At 42.9% G+C, this 23,080-nt stretch overlaps 1 protein-coding gene across 4 annotated transcripts in view; it reads left to right on the top strand.

The window, feature by feature from the left end:
• The window catches only part of PDZD2 (PDZ domain containing 2), a 322,225-nt gene that overhangs the window by 257,883 nt on the left and 41,262 nt on the right, over window positions 1-23,080 (top strand). For all 4 annotated transcript variants that reach the window (XM_018065555.1, XM_018065554.1, XM_018065556.1 and 1 more), the window contains 4 exons: window positions 7,611-7,722; window positions 16,453-16,598; window positions 20,286-20,405; window positions 21,367-21,481. In XM_018065555.1, coding sequence (XP_017921044.1) covers window positions 7,611-7,722; window positions 16,453-16,598; window positions 20,286-20,405; window positions 21,367-21,481 — 493 coding nt within the window. The remainder of the gene's footprint in view (window positions 1-7,610; window positions 7,723-16,452; window positions 16,599-20,285; window positions 20,406-21,366; window positions 21,482-23,080) is intronic.

Here is a 23,080-nt window from a genome sequence, read left to right as displayed (position 1 = left end):
TCCTGTTCTCTGTGGTTTTGCCTCCCTCCCTTGGTTGGGTTTCCTTAGGTCCCAGGCATCCCCTCTACACTAGGAAGTACCAGTGTCTCTCACCCTTGTGAGGCCCACTTGCAGCCTAGTGGTCAGGAGCTGGCATGTCTCTCTTCCTTATTCATCTGCTGCCCTGGACTTCACAGTCTCCTCTCCCCTTCCCTCTGTCCAGTCTGTCACTAAGATCTCTCTTTTTCTTTGAGTTAGCTCTCTTCCTTTTGTTAATCGTTTTGTACCCTTTATTCTCTCTTCCACTGCTCCTATTCTGATTGTTAGACCAGAGTGTGTTTTCAAATCCTCCATGGTGTCCTTTGCAAACCTGATTTTTTAAAAACTAAGTACTCCAGGTGCATGCCTTGAAAACTACCTCCTCAACTGTTAGGTTTGCAGTCACGTTATGGAAATTTTCTTTCATCTTGAGATGAGTAAGGTGGCATGTTCCCTTTTGGTGCTCCTTTTTTTGTTTTTTTTTATTCACTAATTAAATCTGCTACCTTTCTTTTCTTTTTTTCACTTTTTGGTCATACCACATGGCCTGTGGGGTCTTAGTTCCCTGACCAGGGATCAAACCCATACCCCCTGCATTGGCAGCTCAGAGTCTTAACCACTGGACCACCAGGGAAGTCCCTACCTTCCTGTAGACATGAAGTTGAAATGTGTATCTCCGCACTCTAGTAGTATAATCTTGCTGTGTGCGTGCTCAGTCTCTTCAGTCATGTCTGACTCTTTGCAATGCTGTTAGCCCACCGGGCTCCTCTGTCTGTGAGATTCTCCAAGCAAGAATACTGCAGTGGGTGGCCATTTCCTTCTCAAGGGGATCTTCCCAACCCAGGGATCAAATACTCATCTCTTATGTCTCCTGCATTGGTAGGTGGTTACCACTAACAGGTTTACTTCAGTTCAGTCCCTCAGTCATGTCCGACTCTTTGCAACCCCATGAATTGCAGCATGCCAGGCCTCCCTGTCCATCACCAACTCCTGGAGTTCACTCAAACTCATGTCCATCGAGTCAGTGATACCATCCAGCCATCTTATCCTCTGTCGTCCCCTTCTCCTCCTGCCCCCAGTCCCTCCCAGCGTCAGGGTCTTTTCCAATGAGTCAGTTCTTCGCATCAGGTGGCCAAAGTATTGGAGTTTCAGCTTCAACATCAGTCCTTCCAATGAACACCGAAGACTGATCTCCTTTAGAATGGACTGGTTGGATCTCCTTGCAGTCCAAGGGACTCTCAAGAGTCTTCTCCAACACCACAGTTCAAACGCATCAATTCTTCGGTGCTCAGCTTTCTTCACAGTCCAGCTCTCACATCCATACATGACCACTGGAAAAACCATAGCCTTGACTAGACGGACCTTTGTTGGCAAAGTAATGTCTTTGCTTTTGAATATGCTATCTAGGTTGGTCATAACTTTCCTTCCAAGGAGTAAGCGTCTTTTAATTTCATGGCTGCAGTCACCATCTGCAGTGATTTTTGAGCCCCCAGAAATAAAGTCTGCCACTGTTTCCACTGTTTTCCCATCTATTTCCCATGAAGTGATGGGACCGGATGCCATGATCTTCATTTTCTGAATGTTGAGCTTTAAGCCAACTTTTTCACTCTCCTCTTTCACTTTTATCAAGAGGCTTTTGAGTTCCTCTTCACTTTCTGTCGTAAGGGTGGTGTCATCTGCATATCTGAGGTTATTGATATTTCTCCCAGCAATCTTGATTCCAGCTTGTGCTTTTTCCAGCCCAGCATTTCTCATGATGTACTCTGCATAGAAGTTAAACAAGGAGGGTGACAATATACAGCTTTGACGTACTCCTTTTCCTATTTGGAACCAGTCTGTTGTTCCATGTCCAGTTCTAACTGTTGCTTCCTGACCTGCATATAGGTTTCTCAAGAGGCAGGTCAGGTGGTCTGGTATTCCCATCTCTTTCAGAATTGTCCACAGTTTATTGTGATCCAAAGTCAAAGGCTTTGGCATAGTCAATAAAGCAGAAATAGATGTTTTTCTGGAACTCTCTTGCTTTTTCCATGATCCAGTGGATGTTGGCAGTTTGATCTCTGGTTACCACCTGTCAATGTAATCATCAAAGCCAGGAGCATCCTGAGATCTGGTGGGGAGAAAGCTTGAGGGTTGGTTTTTGTTTGTTTGTTTATTTCAACTAAACTTTCACTATACCCCTATGATAGACAATTAGGTACTCTACTAGTATCCTCAAGCACATTCTTATTTAATCCTGGTAGTAACTTTGTAAGATAATTAACGAGGTAATTTTAACCCCTTAGAGATAAATAATATCGCTGCTACTTTACAGAATCAGAGAACTGTCTCCAACATCAGTGCTTGCTTAATATGGGCATGATATGTGTCACTACCTATGGTACATGTAAACCTCCTTATACTTTATACACATTTCCTGTGCCTGTAGTTCATATGGAGAGTAGAACAGAGGTTTATACAATGGCTAATTAAAATACCTATATTCTGAATGCTGAAGCTCTAGTACTTTGGCCATCTGATGTAAGGAGACGACTCATTGGAAAAGACCCTGAGGCTGGGAGAGATTGAGGTCAGAAGAAGGGGAGACAGAGGATGAGATGGTTAGATATCATCACCAACTCAACAGACATGACTTTGAGCAAACTCCAGGAGGTAATGAAGGACAGGGAAGCCTGGAGAGCTGCAGTCCATGGGGTCACAAAGAGTCGGACAGGACTGAACAATAACAAATATCCTGAACAGAGAGCAACCTGATGATAACAGCTCTCCCACATTCTTTGAGAGATGGGCGACTTGGGTGTAGCTGGGAGCCTCCCTTCTGCATCTCTGGAGTAAGCCTGGGAGCTGGGAGGAATGGGGAGATTCTAGCTTCGTCCTGTGCCTCCTTTGGAAATTGGTTCTGTTTGGACCAGGGCAGTGGTGAATTAGAGAGGCCCATATTCTATTCCACTTCCATAACCTGGGCTTTTATGAATTCTCTAAAGTTTTTCTAGACCCTGGGACTCACCCTCAAAATCAGAGCCACTCCTTACCTGTGTTATCACTTCCAACTCTTTGGCATGTTTCTTACACCAGAACTTCAGCCTTGCTTTCATTTCCACTTCCAGAGCTCGTCTGTCTCCTGAACCTTCGTGAATGGTCTGTGTACAAACTGAGCTGTTCGGGGGTTTTCTCCAGCCCCAGAGAAATATCTTTCATTTTAAAAAAAGTCTTCATCACCATTTTAGTGTGGCTGTATGAGGGAAATCTACCATCTTTAATCAGAAGCCTGCATGCGTGCATGCTCACTTGTTTCAATCGTGTCCGACTCTTTGGGACCCCATGGACTGTAGCCCACCAGGATCCTCTGTCCATGGGATTCTCCAGGCAAGAATGCTACAGTGGTGGCCATTTCCTTCTCCAATCAGAAGGCTAGTATCATTTAAGTCTTACATCAAGTCCTATTTTTCAAATGACAGCATTAGAGCTCAAAGAGATTGACTAATGTACCTAGGTTGCTGCTAAATGGTGCAACCAAGACATAAGCCCAGGCAACTAGATTCTTAAACATGCTACCCTATCACCTTGCTTTTAAAACCAGGCGCTAGAGAGTCTTCGTCATTGAGACAGAATCTCATAGATTATAGGTGTGGGAAACTGCCAGCAGAGAGGCTGTAACCTGGAAATTGGCAAATTATACTACATTCCATTAATATAATGGCATTGTTATATGACACATGAATTAGAAATGGCTGATGAATAATAGATTTTATCAACTGTTTCTCTGAATCACAGGCCTTCCAGGAGAACTTTTTGCACATTGCATTTTAGAACAACTAAGATGACATCATTTCCGGAACAGTTTGATTTGTTCTGCGTGTCTGAGGGAAAAAAAGAGTACAGCAAACCTTAGAGTGTGGACATTTTCAGACAATAGTCATAAGACTGGAGAGAAGCTCATTGTAGCCCAACTGCACTTTGTATGTTGCTACTTCCTGAAATAACCTGGAACTAATGTATCTAAGCGACCTACTTCTGTTCATTGAGTTACAAGCCTCCTAAAACCATGGCAGACCAGTTTTTTGTTACAAGAGGAAATGGTTCCATTTAAATTCAGAATATTTTTCTTACACAGTCCGGGGGTTCTGAAATAAGATTTCACTTCTGCCTTGCGCTCATCACTGTGCCCTTTGCCACCTTTTGCGGTATCTCTGGGTCCGTCCTAATTGATTTTGACTTTTAGCTCTAGACTTTAGGTAATTATGTAACATATACCATCTTTAGTGTAAGATATCTCTAGTACAGTCCTTTGATATTTTATAGATCATAGAAACCAAATCTTATTTCATTCTTTGGTGCATTTCAGGATTGAAAAAAAGAAATACTGTTTCTTAAGGCTGTGGTTCTTTCTGCTAAACCACCTTCGTCAGGTTCTAGAAATCAAGAAGAGTTTACAGTGTGCGTGTGTGCATCATAAAGACTTCAGACTCGGCATGGTACATGTTAAAAAAAGCTCTTGTAAAACTCCACACTTTTCATTTTGTATGCTCTTCATGTGTAATCTGTCCTAGAGTCCAAGTCTTGTTGTTTAGTCACTAAGTTGCATCTGACTCTTTTTTGACACCATGAATTCTTTTTGACACCAGGCTTCTCTGTCCATGGGATTTCCCAGGCAAGAATACCAGAGTGGGTTGCCATTTCCTTCTCCAGGGGATCTTCCCGATCCAGGGATCAAACCCAGGTCTCCTGCATTGGCAGGCAGATTCTTTACCACGGAGCCACCAGGGGAAAGCCGAGATCCCAAGTATATGTTGTAAACAAAAGAGTGTTCCTTTGTTGGGGGGGGGGGGGTCTCAGTTTATTTTCTCATCTGTCAAATGGAGATAATATTATCTACCTTGAGACACATTCGCTGTGAACATTAAATGGAAAAAAAAACTGAGGTGAATGAACTATATGATATGATATCGATCATTCAAAGTCCTAACTTAGCGGAAAAGCATCTCCAGCTGGAGGCGGGAAGTACCCCGGTAGTACGCGAAGCTGGAAATCCAGAGAGTGAGTGGCTGTGCAGCCCTGTCTGTTAAAGAGCTGGGGGCGCCTCGAGCAGGCTGCTTTCCTTCTGGGAGTGCATCTGTCATCTCCAGAATGTCTCTGACTGTGTGCACACCTGGGGCCGCGCCAGAAAACGGGAGGGGAGGATGGAAGGAGGGAACCCCGTAGGTCTAGGAACTGTAGGCTGGGATTGTGTTCCTCCCTTGGCGTGATCCTCTCTGTCAGCCTTTCTGATGGTCTGAGACTTGGCCACTGTGTCATAAGCCACCCATGTAATGGGCACCAGAGGAGGTAATACCCAGCAAATTGAGGAGTTCCTATAGCTGGGAGCCTAGGTCATGTGGTATAAGCAGAATGAACCAGGAATTTTACTCTCTCTCCAGTAACTGCTGTTAACAGTCTGCAGACAGATTGTTTACATAAAGTTCTTAGGCCAGGCAAAGGAGAGGCCCTGAGGCTTCTCTCTGGATTATTCCTATTTGCATGTCTCCTCTCCCCCACCGCCCCCCCCGCCCCACCACCCCTACCAGACCCTGGCATGTCTCCACAAGGCTTCTTCTGCACTGTGTGGGAATTAATATCCCAGTTTGGTGTTAGGAAAGGTGTCCCTCTAGAGAGTCTCTAAACTCACCCTCAGGACTCTTTTCCTGCCTTGACTTCATAATTTAAACCTGGAGACCTGCCAGTCTCTGACACTGTAATAGGAATTCACCAAATTTATCTTTGTTTTATGTATCAAGATTAATTTGTTTTCCCAACGCCTCTTCCTCAATTTGCCTACATCTCCTCATTTCTCAGAATCTTTCTTTTCTTCTTTCTAATCCCAAAAGATACTTGAATTTGTGGGGGAGGGGGGAGTCGTCCAAATTTTTAATATAACAGGTTAGATTTAGATATAAACAGTTGCCTTATAAAAGGGGGATTACCTGGGAGATTGCTCTTACTGCTTACTTTATATATTTTCATAAGCTGAATTTTATATACTCTGTATATTTTTTATTACCTGTTACAATTCAGGGGCTTTTTTTAACCTTATAATTACATGGCTTTCCAATGACTGCTGAGTGGTAAAGGATATCATCTATTTTTTTTTTAAGTACATATATGTTCCTTAGTGTAAATCTTATCTCTTTGAATTAATTTGACTTTTTTTCTCCAGAACCTTAAAGGAAAATACAATTTCAAATGACAAGCCTCATTTGTTTGGTGTGTCTCCTAAGTTTTGTTCATGTAAATTTACCCTCCAGATGGTTTTATAAACACTCTCAACTCTCCTTTTCCTCTCTAATAAGTATAGCTTTTCATAGCATGTTGGGCTTTTCTCAGATGCCTGGCTAAGGGGTCTTAGTGCCATCCTTTCTTCTTCACCTCTGGGTGTCTGGTAATGTGGATTTATAATTTACAGACATGTGGGCTGACTATGAAGAGATTTCTATATATCCTAAGTGCTGCTTGATTCTGGAAGGTATTTAATCAATACTAAGGAGTGTTTAAAAAAAAATTCAACTGAGTAAATTTGAAGATCTAATTGGCTTTATTCAGCAATTCTTTTATCAGGCAGCATCCTGTCTAGAAAGTAGAAAGACCCTCTGTACGAAATGGAAGGTTTTATAGGCAGAAAAGAAGGTCCTTTAGGTATGAAGTCTTGGTGGGGCTTAGCAGAAGCCACAGCCCTTTGGGCTTGTCATTTGTTTCTAACAGGAATATGGCGCATGGAGTATCCTGTTGACCTATTGTTATTGTCGCTAAGTCACGTTTGACTCTTTGTGACCCCATAGACTGCAGTGCCCCAGGCTTCCCTGTCCTTCACTATCTCCCTGAGTCCATTCAAACTCATGTTCCTTCTCAAGAAACAAAATGACCCCAGGGACCCTTTCCAGTTTGAAACCTCGTCAACAAAGTTGCGTCTAGCCAAAACTATGGTTTTTCCAGTAGTCATGTATGGATGTGAGAGTTGGACCATAAAGAAGGCTGAGCGCCGGAGAGCTGATGCTTTTGAATTGTGGTCTTGGAGAAGACTCTTGAGAGTCCCTTAGACTGCAAGGAGATCCAGCCAGTCCATCCTAAAGAAAATCAGTCCTGAATAGTGATTGGAAGGACTGATGCTAAAGCTGAAACTCCAATACTTTGGCCACCTGATGAGAAGAACTGACTCTTTAGAAAAGACCCTGATGCTGGGAAAGATTGAAGGCAGGAGGAGAAGGGGATGGCATCACGGACTCAATGGACGTGAGTTTGGGCAAACTCCAGGAGTTGGTGATGGACAAGGAAGCCTGGTGTGCTGCAGTCCATGGGGTCACAAAGAGACAGACATGGCTGAGCGACTGAACTGAACTGGTTCTATCCTGTGTGGTGAGATTCGTGCTCAGGAGGAACTTGTCAGCATGAGGCTTTGTGGTTCCAGATTATCTGAAGGTCTGTGCTTTGATCCCATGAACTTTTTTTCTCATGTGACACCTGTACTGCTGCTCTTTGAGCCTTGAGGTAAAGATCTTGAAGGAAATGGCATAAGTGACCATGGGCTGGCCTCTCCCGTCAACTCTGTGCTCTCTGCATTTCAGATGCCTGGAACAGAGGAGCCCCACGATGCATGCGGCCCCGAGGAATCCAAGGGGAACTTGGAAAGTCCCAAACAAGGCAGCAGTAAGATGAAGCTCAAGAGTCGCCTGTCAGGTAAGTGGATTCTTTGCCTGCCTGATTGGGAGCTTCTGGCCTCAGGAGTGGGAAGATAAGGTTATTAGCATGCTGAGCCCTTTTTTCCTTTTGTTGTTCAGTCACTAAATCGTGTCCAACTCTTTGCAACCCCATGGACTGGAGCCCACCAGGCTCCTCTGTCCTCCACCATCTCCTGGAGTTTGCTCAAATTCATGTCCATTGAGGCGGTGATGCTATCTAACCATCTTTTTTCCATAAAACTTCCAGATTGTTTTGTGTTTGATGGTGCGTGCCCCAGGCATAACTGCCTTCAACCTGGCTGCCCACATGAGTATTTTCATTTGAGTCATAATGAAGGGAATGTCAACATCTCTGTTTGTCTCTGCTTAAATGTAAATTTCCTGTTGTGTTTGGTTCATTTACTTCAGGTGACCCTTTCTCTGAAATATTCCTGATGCCCTATCTTTCCAGCCAACATACCTATTCCCCAAACCGCTGGTCCACCAGAACCTGGGGCAAAGAACTGGGTTTTTTTTTCTTTAAAGTATCAAATGTGCATCTCAACTAAATGGAGCGGCCAGTGGGACGTAGTTGTAGCTTTTGTAACAAAGAGATCTGATGTTTCCTGGGCACATCTTCCTAGCAGCTGGCCTAGGCCCTGAAAGAGAAAGTCAGAGGCTGTATGTGGGGATACATTGTGACTTTTGAGACAATGTCTGAGGCACTTTCACCTTGACAAGCTTTTTCTACAAAACAAGAGGAAAAAAAAAATTCTGTTTTATGGATGCATTGATATAAAGGTACAAGCTTGATTCATTATCATCTATAAGTTACTCTTATGTTCATTCTTTTTTCCTCCTAAATTTAAAAGAAATAAAAACATTTTTGTGGGCCCCCATGATTATCTTGGGCCCTCAGCACTGTGTCTGCTGGTCTGATGGAGAAATCACCCCTTGGCTGCCCACCTGTGAAGGACATCCGGTCTAACAGGAAAAGCAAGAGTTTGGAAGCTTGGCAGAATCAAGTTTACCCATCAGCTCTTGAGTTACCTTGTGACCTTAGGCTGGTTATTGAACCTCTGTAAACTTCCTCTCTCACCTAAGACAGGAGAAGATAGTCCCGACTTTAAAAGGTTGAACAGATAAAAACAAAACAAAAGCACACATAAAAGCACCTCGCACAAAGCCTGGTGTGTTACCATCCCCCCAGTAAGTCAGTGTCATCTTTCTGCTGCCCACATCAGTGGAGGGACAGGGTGGTGTCTATGACTGCCAACCAAGAGCATCTCCAGCCCACATTGCTTCCGCCTCTGTTATTCTCAGGTAAGGTGGCAAATTTAGGGTAATATACATCCATTTAAAAACAAGAAAACCTGAGTGACAAAATGAGTAGCTTTGTATTTATAAGTCAGAATAATTAGGTAGTGTCATATATGACTGTTAGGGTATTGGTTTGCAACAAAAGGTGTAATGACCAGAGGCTAATAAGACCAAAGAGAAAGGTTAGGCTGATGGTCCTCAGCCCCCTTTCAGCTCCCCTTCAGCCCCGAGGATCACCTGAGAGGAATATATTTAAATCCTGTGTGTTTGGGCAGGGGAGGAGGTCTTTAGGTCAGCTCTCTGATCAGCACCTTATGAACAGCTCCCAGGGAAGGCTCACAGAGTTCTAGGGAAATACAGTGACCTTTGAAACCAGTGTAGTCACATTCCTCTTTTTATGGATGTGACTAGAGAAATTAAGGGGATCCCAAAGGTCGCTCATTCAGTCTGCCCTCCAGAGTTCTTTCTACCACCTCTCAGCTTCCTGAGGATCATGGAGAGAATCCTATTCCCCAGACTGGGGGTTTATGATGTGGGGAGGGGATCCTAGCTGATGACCTTTCAGATCCATGACTTTCCACATTCGTACTATTGATTTAAACCATGCATGACATTGAACTGAGTACTAAATCCAGAACTGGCTATTGTTTGCCACAAATGCATGCTGCCTTCTCTTCCTGTATTTTCCCCGGACTCACAAGGCCATAACAAGGAAACAGAGTAGACGGAGCACATGTGTGGAGTCAGGAAGAGCTGTGTTCAGTTCCCAGCTCTGCCATTGCTGGCTGTGTGACCTGGAACAGGTGACTTCTCTGGGTCTCAACTTTTTCACCAATAAGATGAGGGTTATAATCTACATGTATTGTGCACGTCGATGTGAGTGCCTTCTAAGTCAGCCTTGTTGAGAGATCCAGTAGAGAGAAGGCATATGGCACTGCCGTTCCAAAATGTGGCTGCGGTAGGCCCTCACCACGTGGTAGCTGCCTCTGTCCTCACTGCCATGGTTAATATCGCATTCATCGTTGTCATTTTCACATCATTGTTCTCATTCCATCTCAAGGGGGGAGATGCTTGAATGGGTTCAGACAGGAAGATTCTCAAGTTGCAGGTCATGATGAAGTATGCACGAACATTGTGAAGACTGAGGTCTCTCTGAGTTGTGGTTCCCCGGGGGAGGCATCCAGGGTGGGCAGGATGAAGGAAAGCCAGAACGCTGGCAGGACTGGGCAGAACACAAGAGGAGGAAAACCAGGGTCTAGACTTGGGACAAAATGCAGGAGAAGTATTTTGGGACAATGGGGGAAAAAAATGGGTTAGAAAAGTTTTTGGCAACTGTTTTTCTGCCTCAGCTGTCTGAAAGATACAATAATCCTGCCACAACCATGATTCAGTCCAGCAGAAAGATTAGGGGGGAGGAGATTCTTGGCATGGGAGGTGATGGTGCAGGCAAACTTGGGGGAAACTTCAGTGATATTTATATGCTCCCCAGTTTGGGGACGGATGTGGGCGGAGGGCAAATGCTCTCCTCTGAGAATTCGCAGGCTGGAGCAATGAATTCACCAAGCAGGGTAGTGGGAGATAAGACTGGAAAAGTAATTTGGAGGCACGTTAAAGAGGCTTAAGGAATTGGTTCTTCATTCAGTGCTTTGAAATATGTTCAGTCTAAAGACATTTGAATACAGGAGATTTTAATGTGATCACTTCCTAATTTCTGGGTCCTGTAAACTTGGATATTTATTTCATATTTTCGTAAGCGAGTCACTCTGGTATTCACATATCGGTATATTATCTACAGACACTACCGTATGTGGTTTCTCTTCTGTTGATGGCAAGTGCTTCCCTGTCAGCTCAAAAGGAATTTTCTTCTAATAAATCTTGTTCATATGAGTAAGCATGCCAAGATAGATTAATCTGGCCATGAGTTATTAAGTCATGAATTATTAAGGAGGTTCTCTAAAGAGGTTCCAACCATTTCCACTAAGATTTTGGCCCGTCTGGCTCCTAAATGACTGAAGTGATTTCATGGAACATTTTTCCTGATATTCTAACCAGAGTTTTCTTTACTTCATACCTCCTTTTTTTGCCAGTAGGGTTCCCTTTTAACTTTGGTATTTTTTGATTTATCCATGTTAATGCCTTAGGTCTGTGATCTTTTTAAATGAAAATTTTTCTTTTGATTGCAAAGGAATTTCAGATGTTTGAAAACCTGAAATTTGTATCACAAAGTTAATATGTAGCTTTTGAAAAACCAGGCCTTTAGTGATGTCTATTATAATATAACTGTATCAGCACCATTCTAACTTTTTATCATTGTTAAAAACTCATCAATATATTATTTTTAAGAGTATAGAATCATTTTATTTCATGAAAAACTTCTGAGAAATTTTTAGATAAATAAAAATTTTAAGTCATCAACTAAAATATTGAATAGAAGAATTTGATATTTCAAAGAATCTATATGTGTATAAAGTTATATACATACATATACATGTATATACACATATATTGGTGCATAATGTAAATGTTGTAATGTGATTATAACTATATTCAATATAATTGATCCATCATTTAAGATTAAAGTCTTTAAACTCTGATACACTGTTGGTAGGAACATCAACTGACATAGCCACAATGGAAAACACACAATGGAAAGCCACAATGGAAACAGCATGGCTCTTTCTCAAAAAACTAAAAATAGAACTATCATATGACCCACCAGTTCCATTTCTGGAAAAGAAGTATCAAAAAAAACACTAAATACACTAATTCAAAAAGATACATGCACCCCAGTATTCACAACAGCATTCCTTACAATTGCAAGATATGGGAGCAACTTGCATGTTCATCAACAGCTGAATGGATAAGGAAGATGTGGTGTGTTTGTGTGTGTATATATGGAATATTACTCCACCATAAAAAAGGTGTGAAATGATGCCATTTGCAGCAGCATGGAGGGACTTGGAGGGTAGTAAGCTAAGTAAAGGCAGTCAGACAGACAAAGAAAGTACTATATGATACCACTTATATGTAGACGCTAAAAAAATACAACAAACTAATGAATATAGCAAAAAAAGAAGCAGACTCGGAGATATAGAAAACAAACTAGTGATTACCATTGGGGAGAAGGATGAGGGAAGGGGAGAGGGGGAGTAGGGGATTAAGAGGTACAAGCTATTATGTACAATGTAAACTACATAGTTTTATATGTAGGATATATTGTATAATACAGGGGATGTAGTCTATATTTTATAATAACTATGAATGGAATATAATCTTTAATGATTGTTAAACACTGTATTATACATGTATAATTCATATCATACATTAAAATATACTTCAATTTAAAATGAATAAAAATTTTTAGATAAAGTCCCTTGCTGCTAAGTCGCTTCAGTCTTGTCCGACTCTGTGCGACCCCATAGATGGCAGCCCACCAGGCTCCCCCGTCCCTGGGATTCTCCAGGCAAGAACACCGGAGTAGGTTGCCATTTCCTTCTCCAATGCATGAAGGTGAAGTCGCTTAGTCGTGTCTGACCCTCAGCAACCCCATGGACTGAGCCTACCAGGCTCCTCCGTCCATGGGATTTTCCAGGCAAGAGTACTGGAGTGGGGTGCCATTGCCTTCTCCTAAAGTCCCTTAAACTTTCCTATTTTAAAATAGTATACAATATAAACTTCTGCTTTACTGACTATGCTAAAGCCTTTGACTGTGTGGATCACAACAAATTGTGGAAAAATTCTCAAAGAGATGGGAATAGCAGATCAACTTACCTGCCTCCTGAGACACCTGTGTACAGGATCAAGAAGCTGCAGTTAGAACCAGACATGGAACAACTGACTGGTTCCAAATTGGGAAAGGAGTACAACAAGCCTGTGTATTGTCACCCTGCTTATTTAACTCCTATGCAGAGTACATCATGTGAAATGCAGGGCTGGATGAATCACAAGCTGGAGTCAAGATTGCCAGGAGAAATATCAACAACCTCAAATATGCAGATGACACCACTCTAATGGTAGAAAGTGAAGAGGAACTAAAGAGTCCTTTGTGAGGGTGAAAGAGGAGACTAGAAAAGCTGGCTTAAAACTCAACATTCAAAAAACAAAGATCATGGCATCCCATCCCATCATTTCATGGCAAATAGGTGGGGAAAAAGTAGAAGCAGTTAACAGATTTTATTTATTCTCTTGGGCTCCAAAATCACTGCTGATGGTGACTACAGCCATAAAATTGAAAGATACTTGCTCCCTGGAAGGAAAGCTATGACAAATCTGCTGCTGCTAAGTCGCTTCAGTCGTGTCCGACTCTGTGTGACCCCATAGACGGCAGCCCACCAGGCTGTCCCGTCCCTGGGATTCTCCAGGCAAGAACACTGGAGTGGGTTGCCATTTCCTTCTCCAGTACATGAAAGTGAAAGTGAAGTCGTTCAGCTGTCTCTGACTCTTCACGACCCCACGGACTGCAGCCCTGGACCAGGCTCCTCCGTCCATGGGGGTTTCCAGGCAAGAGTACTGGAGTGGGGTGCCATTGCCTTCTGACAGCGTATTAAAAAGCAAAGACATCACTTTGCTGACAAAGGTCCTTCTAGTCAAAGCTATGGTTTTTCCAGTGGTCATGTATGGATATGAGAGCTGGACCATGAAGAAGGCTTGAGTGCTAAAGAATTGATGCTTTTGAACTGTTGTGTTGGAGAAGACTCTTGAGAGTCCTTTGGACTGCAAGGAGATCCAACCAATCCTAAAGGAAATCAACCCAAAGTATTCATTGGAAGGACTGATGCTGAAGCTCCAACACTTTGGCCACCTGATGTGAAGAGCCAACTCACTGGAAAAGACCCTGGTGTTAGGAAAGACTGAAAGCAAAAGGAAAAGAGAGCAGCAGAGGATGAGATGGATAGATAGTCATGACTCAGCCAGCAACTCAGTGGACATAAATTTGAGCAAACTCCAAGAGATAGTGAAGGACAGGGAAGCCTGGTGTATTGCAGTCCACAGGGTCACAAAGAGATGGACACGACTCAGTGACTAAACTATGTATTATAAAGATGTCTTTAAAAATCATTAATGATTTCTTAAACAGGATGTGACAGTTGTTCAGTCGTGTTTGACTCTTTGTGACCCCATGGACTATACAGTCCCTGGAATTTTCCAGGCCAGAATACTGAAGTGGGTAGCTGTTCCCTTCTCCAGGGAGTGTTCCCAATTCATTGATCGACCTGGGGTCTCCTGCATTGCAGGAGCTACCAAGGAAGCCCCTTAAAAAAGATACAGGAGTGCCAACCATAAAGGGAAAATATGATATGTTGTTCTACATTAAAATTATGAACATTTGTTTATCAAAAAATACCATCGAAAGAATGAAAGTCAGAAAAGATATTTGTAATACATAGATTCCACAGAGGACTCATATCTAAAATATATTACTAATAAAAAATAAAAGTCCTGTAAATGAACAGAGAAAAACCCAATAAAAGAATGAGCAAAGAAAAAAACATAAAGTTTTCTAGTAGTCCAGTTGAAAAAGGAAAAGGGGATAAAAGAGCAAAAGACTTGAACAGCCTGTTTACAACCTTAAAAAAGAAAAACTGTCAATGAATATTTGAAAAGAAGCTCAGTCTCATTAGTCCTTTGTTGTTCAATCACTCAGTCATGTCCAACTCTTTGTGATCCCAAAGACTGCAGCACACCAGGCTTCCCTGTCCATCACCATCTCCCAGAGCTTGCTCAAACTTACATCCATTGAGTCAGTGATGCCACCCAACCATCTAATCTTCTGTTGTCCCCTTCTCCTCCTGCCTTCAATCTTTCCCAGCATCAGGGTCTTTTCTAATGAGTTGGCTCTTCACATCAGGTGGCCAAAGTATTGGAGCTTCAGCTTCAACATCAGTCCTTCTGATGAATATTTAGGACTGATTTCTTTTAGGATTGACTGGTTTCATCTCCTTTAGTTTGATCTGCATTAGTCCTTGGTGAAACGTGAATTAAACACCACAGTGAAATACCATTATTATCCACTCCAGCAGAGTGGCTAAAATTAGAAAGACTGACACTAATAAGTGTAACAAGTATGTGGAGGAACAAGCCATAATGCACCCTGGTGATCCCACTTGGTGAAAGGGAATGCATGCCTATAACCCAGCCACACTTGTTCTAGATAGATCCAACAGATACAGTATGCACATAATGTCCAACAGTATATTCTAGATCAGGGTCACCAGACTACCACCCACCACTGTATTAGTATGGCCCACAGATAGAAATGCTTTCTACATTTTTAGTGCATCTAAAAAAAGTGAAAGAATGTGCGCTGGGACCATTTGTGACTCATAAACCCTAAAACAGTTACTATCTGGCCTTTATAGAAAAGTGTTTTCTGACCCTTATTCTAGGTCTGAAACTGGAAACAAATCAAATGTCCATTAGCAATAGAATGGATAGATAAATCATGGTATGTTTATATGATGAAATAGTGTGCAAAAGTGGGGTGAACAATCTATTGGCATGTAACAACACGATGGAATTTCACACATACTGAGAATAAGGAGCCAGATTCAAAACGAACATGTTGTATGTGTTGGTTTATATCAAATAAGCAAAAATAATCTGTGATGTTGGACCTTCCCAGGTGGCTCAGTGATGAAGAATCCACCTGCCAAGCAGGAGCTCTCAGGTTTGATCCCTGGGTCAGAAAGACCCCCTGGGGAAGGAAATGGCAACTCACTCCAGTATTCTTGCCTGGGAAAATAGATAGAGGAGCCTGGTGGGCTATAGTTCATGGGGTAGCCAAGAGTCAGACATTACTTAGCAGCTAAACAACAACAATCTATGATGTTTGAAGTGAGCAGTGTTTAGTGGCACAAAAGGGGATTTGGAGACCTGGTGATAGTCTATGTCTTAGTCTGGATGTTGGTTATTGACAGGTTTATTTTGTGAAATTTCATGGAATGGTATATACACTTAATGATTTGTGCACTTTTCTGTAAGTTATACTTTAACTAAAAGTTTGTTTAAATGTCCGTTGCTATGCATGAAAAAAAGCGTCTACCCCAAGTGTCTACTACCAATCACAAAGTGATATTCCTCCATCACTAAAAAGCCATCCACTGATAGCATTCTCACCATTGTTTATTGCCTTATCAACCACAGCTACATCTTAGTTGGATTAAATATATACAAACTGACCATATATCCAAACTGGTCACTTCAAAAACTAGCACTTTCTTCAGGGTCTGGCATTATGGACCTCAACACTCACCAAGCTCATGGAGAACTTGACAAGAGAACATGATGAGCTAGATGCTTTGAAAGTATTGGCCACCAGGCCATCTGAGCAACCATGAGCATGGGTGTAAATGCAACAAGTTTATACCTATACATGCTCATAAGATTCTCTTCACTCTATATCTCATCATGTTTTCCCTGTTTTTTCAAGGTGGTGTACACCGTCTAGAGTCTGTTGAAGAATATAATGAACTGATGGTGCGACATGGTGACCCCCGGGCCAGGATGTTAGAGGTCTCCCGAGATGGCCGGAAGCATTCCCTTCCCCAGCTCCTGGATTCGACGAGCACATCACAGGTAGTACAGCACTGTGGAGCCCCTGACTTTCTTATCCAGTCACAGCTACTTGGCTAGGGGCAGAAGAGCATGTTTTGAACCCTGTGTCTCCAGGTTTTCTGTAATTCTCTCAGAGGCCAGCAGGAGCTTCATGGTCTAAAGACCTGTTTGTGTATGAGGGCCAGAAGTATTTAGGACAAGAGATATAGTATAGTCAGTAAGGTCTGTCTAGGGAGGCTAGAGAGAAGTCAGCTTAATATTTGGAAATAGAAGAGAAGGGGGAAAAAAATCCCTTGTTGGATCTCAAAATCTCAATTCTCTTCCACTGTGTGTTTTGGAGCCGAGAGCCATTTCTGTTGCCAGGAGACAATGGCGCCTCATGGTCTGTGGTGAGCCACCGTCTCTTGTTCAGTGGGTGTGTCAGCAGAGCCTGGTGGGTAGGTGGGTGTGGACACGTGGCGGGGGGTGGCTGTGGTGTGTGCCTGGATCCTACCTCTCATACAGTAACGGCTCTGACAGCCAAGGTCAGAAGAGACTGCAGAGGGGGCTGAGGGGGGTGGGGATGTTCATATTCCATCCCCACCAGAGCGCGGGACTCTGCAACCCTGCACAGGGGCTCCCCTCAACTTCGTCATCCTCAACCCAGCCAACACCTTGTAGACATCTCATAACCAAGTCAGAAGCAGGCTCAGTCTCTGGGAACTTGTGGAGTGTTCTTCCAGTCCTGGCACCATCAGCCAGAGCACAGAGAAGTCACTGGCATCCGGTCCCCGGGCCTCAGTGAAGCAGAGATGCGAGAAGGGAGTGACAGCTGTGATACCCTTAAGTGCATGGAGACTCAGGTATTAGAGTTCTAGAAGACCTAGCTCAGGTCATCTGGGTTGGGCTCTTGCTTTGGGTGTCTCACATTTTTACGGATAGGGTAGCTAAATCCCAAAGAGGTTGAGTAGTTCCAAGCGATACACCAGAATCACTGTGCAGGGAGTTTGGCCTGACCTGAATACAATTAGAAAGTGCCCGTGCTTCAGAGGCCACTGCCGATCAGGCTGTCTTGTGCTGAATCTACCAAGGGCGACTGGAGTTGGGGCAATGAGAAAAAGCGGAGCAGAAAACTTGCATGTGAAGTCGCTCAGTCGTGTCCGACTCTTTGCGACCCCCTGGACTGTAGCCCACCAGGCTCCTCCGTCCATGGGATTCTCCAGGCAAGAGTACTGGAGTGGGTTGCCAGAGGCCTGGTTAAAACCCATGTCTGGAGACAAGTGTGTGTCCCGGGCAGCATGATCCAGTTGGATCAACGGGGAGATGAGAAGCCGTCAGAGAGCCACGCTGTCAGACTGTTTTGGTTAGTGCGAAAACGAGAGCAGGTCTACCGTTGTCCTGGCCAAGGATGTCCAGCATTAAGGTGCTGATTTCTTAACTGACTCAGGAGGAAACCTGACTGTACTTATAGCCGGAAACTATCTATTTCCAAACTCCAGGAGATGGGGAGGGACAAGGAAGCCTGGTGTGCTGCAGCCCACTGGGTCGTGAAGAGTTGAACACGACCTGGCAACTGAACAACAACAAAGAACAGACTTCTAGGAACCAAGAAACACAAGCTAATGCAAGATTTTAAAGAAGAAGCTATTTTTCCCTCTTCAAGTTGTTCTTTCTCTTCTGTCCTCTTTTTTCTGCCTTTTTCTTTTTCTCCCAGGATTTGCCTTTCTTTCTTTCCTTCCTGCCTTCCACTTTTGTTGATTAGTTTTTAAGGTTTGTTGTTGTTGTTTAGTCATTAAGTTACATCCTACTCTTTTATGACCTCACAGACTGTAGCCCACCCGGTTCCTCTGTCCATGGGATTTCCCAGGCAAGAATATCGAAGTGGTTGCCATTCCCTGCTCCAGGGGATCTTCTGACCTAGGGATCAGACCGACATCTCCTGCATGGGCAGTGGATTCTTTACTGCTGAGCCATAGGGAAGCCCCTTCCTCTCTCCTCCTCTCTTTCTCTTTCTCTCTCCTACCATCCCTCCACTAAAAAGTATTATCTAGATTAGAGCTATCCAATAAAGCTTTCTGCAGTGATGAAAGTGTTTTATGTCTATACTACCCAATATGGTAGCCACATGTGCTTTTTAAACACATGAAAAGTGGCTAGAGAGACTGAGGAATATGTTTTTAATTTTCCTATATCTTAATTTAAATATAGATGGCCACAGGTGGCTCATGGCTGCCAAATGGGATGACAGAAGTCTAAAAGTGCAGTGAGACCCCTAAAACTCTTCAGGAGAAGAGTGAAGCCTGCTGGCCTCTGATCCCTGAAGGGCAGATGGAATAAGGCCCTGCTGGAGGTTGTTGATCAGAGAAAGAGTTCCCTTGTGAGTCTGCACATAAACCTCTGTATTCGAGGGGTACGCCTGGCTATTTCCATAATTGTTGTAGTTCAGTTGCTCGGTCATGTCCAGCTTTTTGTGACCCCACAGACTGCATCACTCCAGGCTTCCCTGTCCATCACCAACTCCCAGAGTTTGCTCAGACTCATGTCCATCAAGTCAGCAATGCTATCCAACCATCTCATCCTCTGTCGTCCCCTTCTCCTCCTGCCCTCAGTCTTTCCCAGCAACAGGGTCTTTACGATGAGTCGCCTCTTCACATCAGGTGCCCAAAGTATATCCATAATAGTTTCAGTAAAAGGGTAGTAACCTTGCCAAGCCAACATCATTTTTTTTTTAATGAATCAGAGGCTGGGAGGCCAACATAGCTGACAGATATTATGTAAAACTGCAAGATATAGTTGTTCTAAGCTGCCGGGAGTACGAAAATATCATTAGCAGATCTCATTTCTACCTTTGAATGTAGAATATGCTGATTAAGGATAAAAACTATTTTCTAGTGTCTTTTTTCTCATATTAAACATGAAATGATTTTGTTGTTTATGCTAGAATATCTATGTCATTTAAGAAATGTATTATTCTAAAAAGAATACCAACGAGCTAGATTGTCACAGTGCTTTAGCAATAGATTCATTTACTCTCTTGTTTTTATTATGAATGATCCACACTGCTTACACACGTGGACTTGGTGGGTGATGGAAAGGGAAACGAGATCAAGATTTGAGCTGCTGCATGCCAGAAAGGGAAAGTGTGGCTTGTGGAAAAGTATTTCATTTTCCAAATGTGAGGGATCAGAGCTGAAGCTGCTGCAGTCTCTCAGAGGGATTTTTTTGTACGGAATAACAGTTGTCTGGGTTTGCGGTTTGGGTTTTATAAGAAACAAAAGCTTGCTGAGTTCTGAGTGAGTGAATTGAGCTTGAAATGATGAGCTACTTGCTAACCATGATTGTGAACTTGGAGTGGGGGCAGGGGTGACTTCCAGCGGAGTACCTGACTGGAGGACGCTCATTCTCCATCTCCAAGGCCACTCGCTTTCCAGTCCCTAACTCCACTCCAGGGAGCAAACAGTAGGATGTGTGGAGTAGGCTCAAGGAAGGTGCAGCCTAGGCTGCTTATGTGGGGAAAAGAAGACGTGGCAGTCCATCACAGTTGGGGCTGTTCCTCCAATGCGCTTTATAATTAGCTTTATTTAACCCCCTGGGCCAGGTATGGACCACAGGCCAATGGCCATCTAACGTAAAAGACAACAGAGGTTTCCCGAATCTGAGTATGTTTTTGTACCAGGGACCACAGCAGGATAAGTGAGATGATCTCTGACCTCATGTGCTGACTTTTAGGAATACCACATTGTGAAGAAGTCCACCCGCTCACTAAGCACAACTCAGGTGGAATCTCCCTGGAGACTCATTCGGCCGTCAGTCATCTCCATCATCGGGCTGTACAAAGAAAAGGGCAAGGTGAGCTCCTTCGTGTGCATTGTTTTGCTCTCTAGGGAAATGCTAGCATATATTTTGTAAATGATTCCTTTTTAGTGTTGTTTTTACATAAAATAAGGGTAAAGGTATAAAGAAGAATCAAGTGAGTGGCCTTTGGGTAGATTTGAGTAGATACCCTGGCATCCTTTCCCATGCCCTGCAGGTGACATCATCAAACCCATTTTGCCCTTTTGATTTCAGGAGTCATCACCCGGCAGCTAGGGCACCATCAAGGGTGGGGTAAATGCCCCAGCTTGTACCACTCCAGAAAGAAAATCAGACCCTGCCGCTTCAAGGAATACCCCCTTGTTATCCTTTTGAATGAATTTCATGGCATTTCCATTATCATAAGAGGAATAATGACAAGTAATTTGTTACACAAATATCAAAATAGCCATTTTGATATCCATTTGATATTATACAAAAGTAAAAGAATAAAACAGATATGGCACCTGCACAGCTATGAACTATTAATTGATCTATGTGAAATTGACATCTTTAGAGATCAAAAGATTGTCAAATGTCAGCAATTTCATATGTTTACCTGAAACTTTTCACGCTTTAATAAAATGCATGGCTGGCATAATGCAGGTGGGTCTGAGGAGGGTCATGGTGAGGGGAGCATATAAATTTGCAGCTACTAACTCAGCTCTACGGGCTTCCCTCATGGCTCAGATGGTAGAGAATCCAACTGCAATGCAGGAGACCCAGGTTTGATCCTTGAGTCAGAAAGACCCTCTGAAGGGCATGGCAACCCACTCTTGCCTGGAGAATTCCATGGACAGAATTCCGGGCTACAGTCCATGGGGTTGCAAAGAGTCAGACACAACTGAGGGACTAACGCTTTCACTTTAGCTCAACTCTGAGTTAAATACTACATTGGGGGGTGCCCTCAGTGAAGAAGTGCGCTGACAACCTGGACCCCTATATTCTCTGCGTCCAGGGCCTTGGCTTTAGCATTGCTGGAGGTCGAGACTGCATTCGAGGACAGATGGGGATTTTTGTCAAGACCATTTTCCCAAATGGATCGGCTGCAGAGGATGGAAGACTTAAAGAAGGTAGGAGGGAACCTTCTGGTGGTCCTCAGTGAGCTCTGATTCTAGGAGAGTCTGCCCCCTGGCAAGATGTGAAGCAAATGCCTGAGTGGCTGTGGCTCTGGGCTTGGTAGTTGGATAGACTTGGGCTGAATCCAGTACTTACTCAGGACCTTGGACAATTCGAATAACCTGAGCTTCACTTTCTTCTGTTGTAAACTTGGGATATGAATACCTACCTTGAAGAACTGTTGTGAGGATTACATGAGACATTATGTGAGAAGTGGCTTGATATCTTTGTTTGGATTTTTAAATGTCTGTCTTATCCCCTTGATCTTTGAAACTGCCTTGAAAATTCCTGAGTGTTTACAGTGCATTCTTGCTTGGGGCTGGAGTACATAAACATCTTCCACCAACCCCATAGCACCTACCATTTTTGACACACCTAAATATACTAGACAAACACTTTTTGTTCCTAGGTTTATTGAGATATAATTGATAACTGTGTGCATTGAAGGTGTACAACATGATAATTTTATATACTTATGTATTGCAAATGATTGCCAAACAATGTTAATGAATACCTCCATCACCTCACATATTGACCTAGTGTGTGTGCATGTGCTGAAAACATTTAACATCTTCTTAACTACTTTCAAGTATATAACACAGTCTCGTTAACTATAGGCACCATGCTGTTATACCATAGATCCCCAGAACTTGTTGGTGGATCCTGATATTTTATACCTCCATCACCTCACATATTGACCTAGTATGTGTGCATGTGATGAGAACATTTAGCATCTTTCTTAGCAATTTTCCAGTATATAACCCAGTCTCATTAACTATATGCACCAATCTGTACCTTAGATCCCCAGAACTTGTTTGTGAATCCTGATTTTTTCTCCTTCTTATTAATATACTTCCTGCATGGAATGATTGAATCATACAATTACTAGTTACCTTCAAAAATGCTGTGACCATTCAGTTTAGTTGGTCCAATTATATTGTGTTTAACCAGCTTATCTCTTTTAAACTGATAAGAATAAATTGGAATCTCCTTTTTTGTAGGCAGAGCGATCCTAGAAGTCTGTGTCCTAATGATAAGTCATGACCAGGCTTCATATTTTAATGGCAGAATATTTCTTTCTTTCTCAGAGGAAGGGTTAACTCCCAGGTGGTGTTTGTGTCTCATTTCCCAACAATGTACAATTCTAGCGGAGCATTTTTATAATGGATATGCCATGTGCTCACTTGATTGAAATTCATCCTGCAGTGCTAGTAGAATGGGGCACAATGGCAGGAAAAAAAAATCGATAGGAGAGGTTAATAGCACTTGTTTCTCCTAAATACTGTATTTTTGTATGTATTCACTTACAATAAATAGAGGTCATCAGAATGGATTTTCAACCTGTTGAATTGATCTGTCTTTCAAGTAATCTTTAAAGATTTTCAAGAGTATGAGCGATCATCTTAATGTTTCTACCTTTTTCCCAGGCGAAAACAAACCAAAACAAACCACCTAGTTGAGTCTTGGTTATGCCAGGTGATTTTTAAACAGATTATCTCACTTGTTTTGCAACATCTGTAATTGAATTTACAGAAAAGGCACATAACACATGG

The sequence above is a fragment of the Capra hircus genome, chromosome 20 (genome assembly GCF_001704415.2).
Source record: "Capra hircus breed San Clemente chromosome 20, ASM170441v1, whole genome shotgun sequence".
Classification (NCBI taxonomy): Eukaryota; Metazoa; Chordata; class Mammalia; order Artiodactyla; family Bovidae; genus Capra; species Capra hircus.
This window is presented reverse-complemented; position numbering and strand designations above follow the sequence as displayed.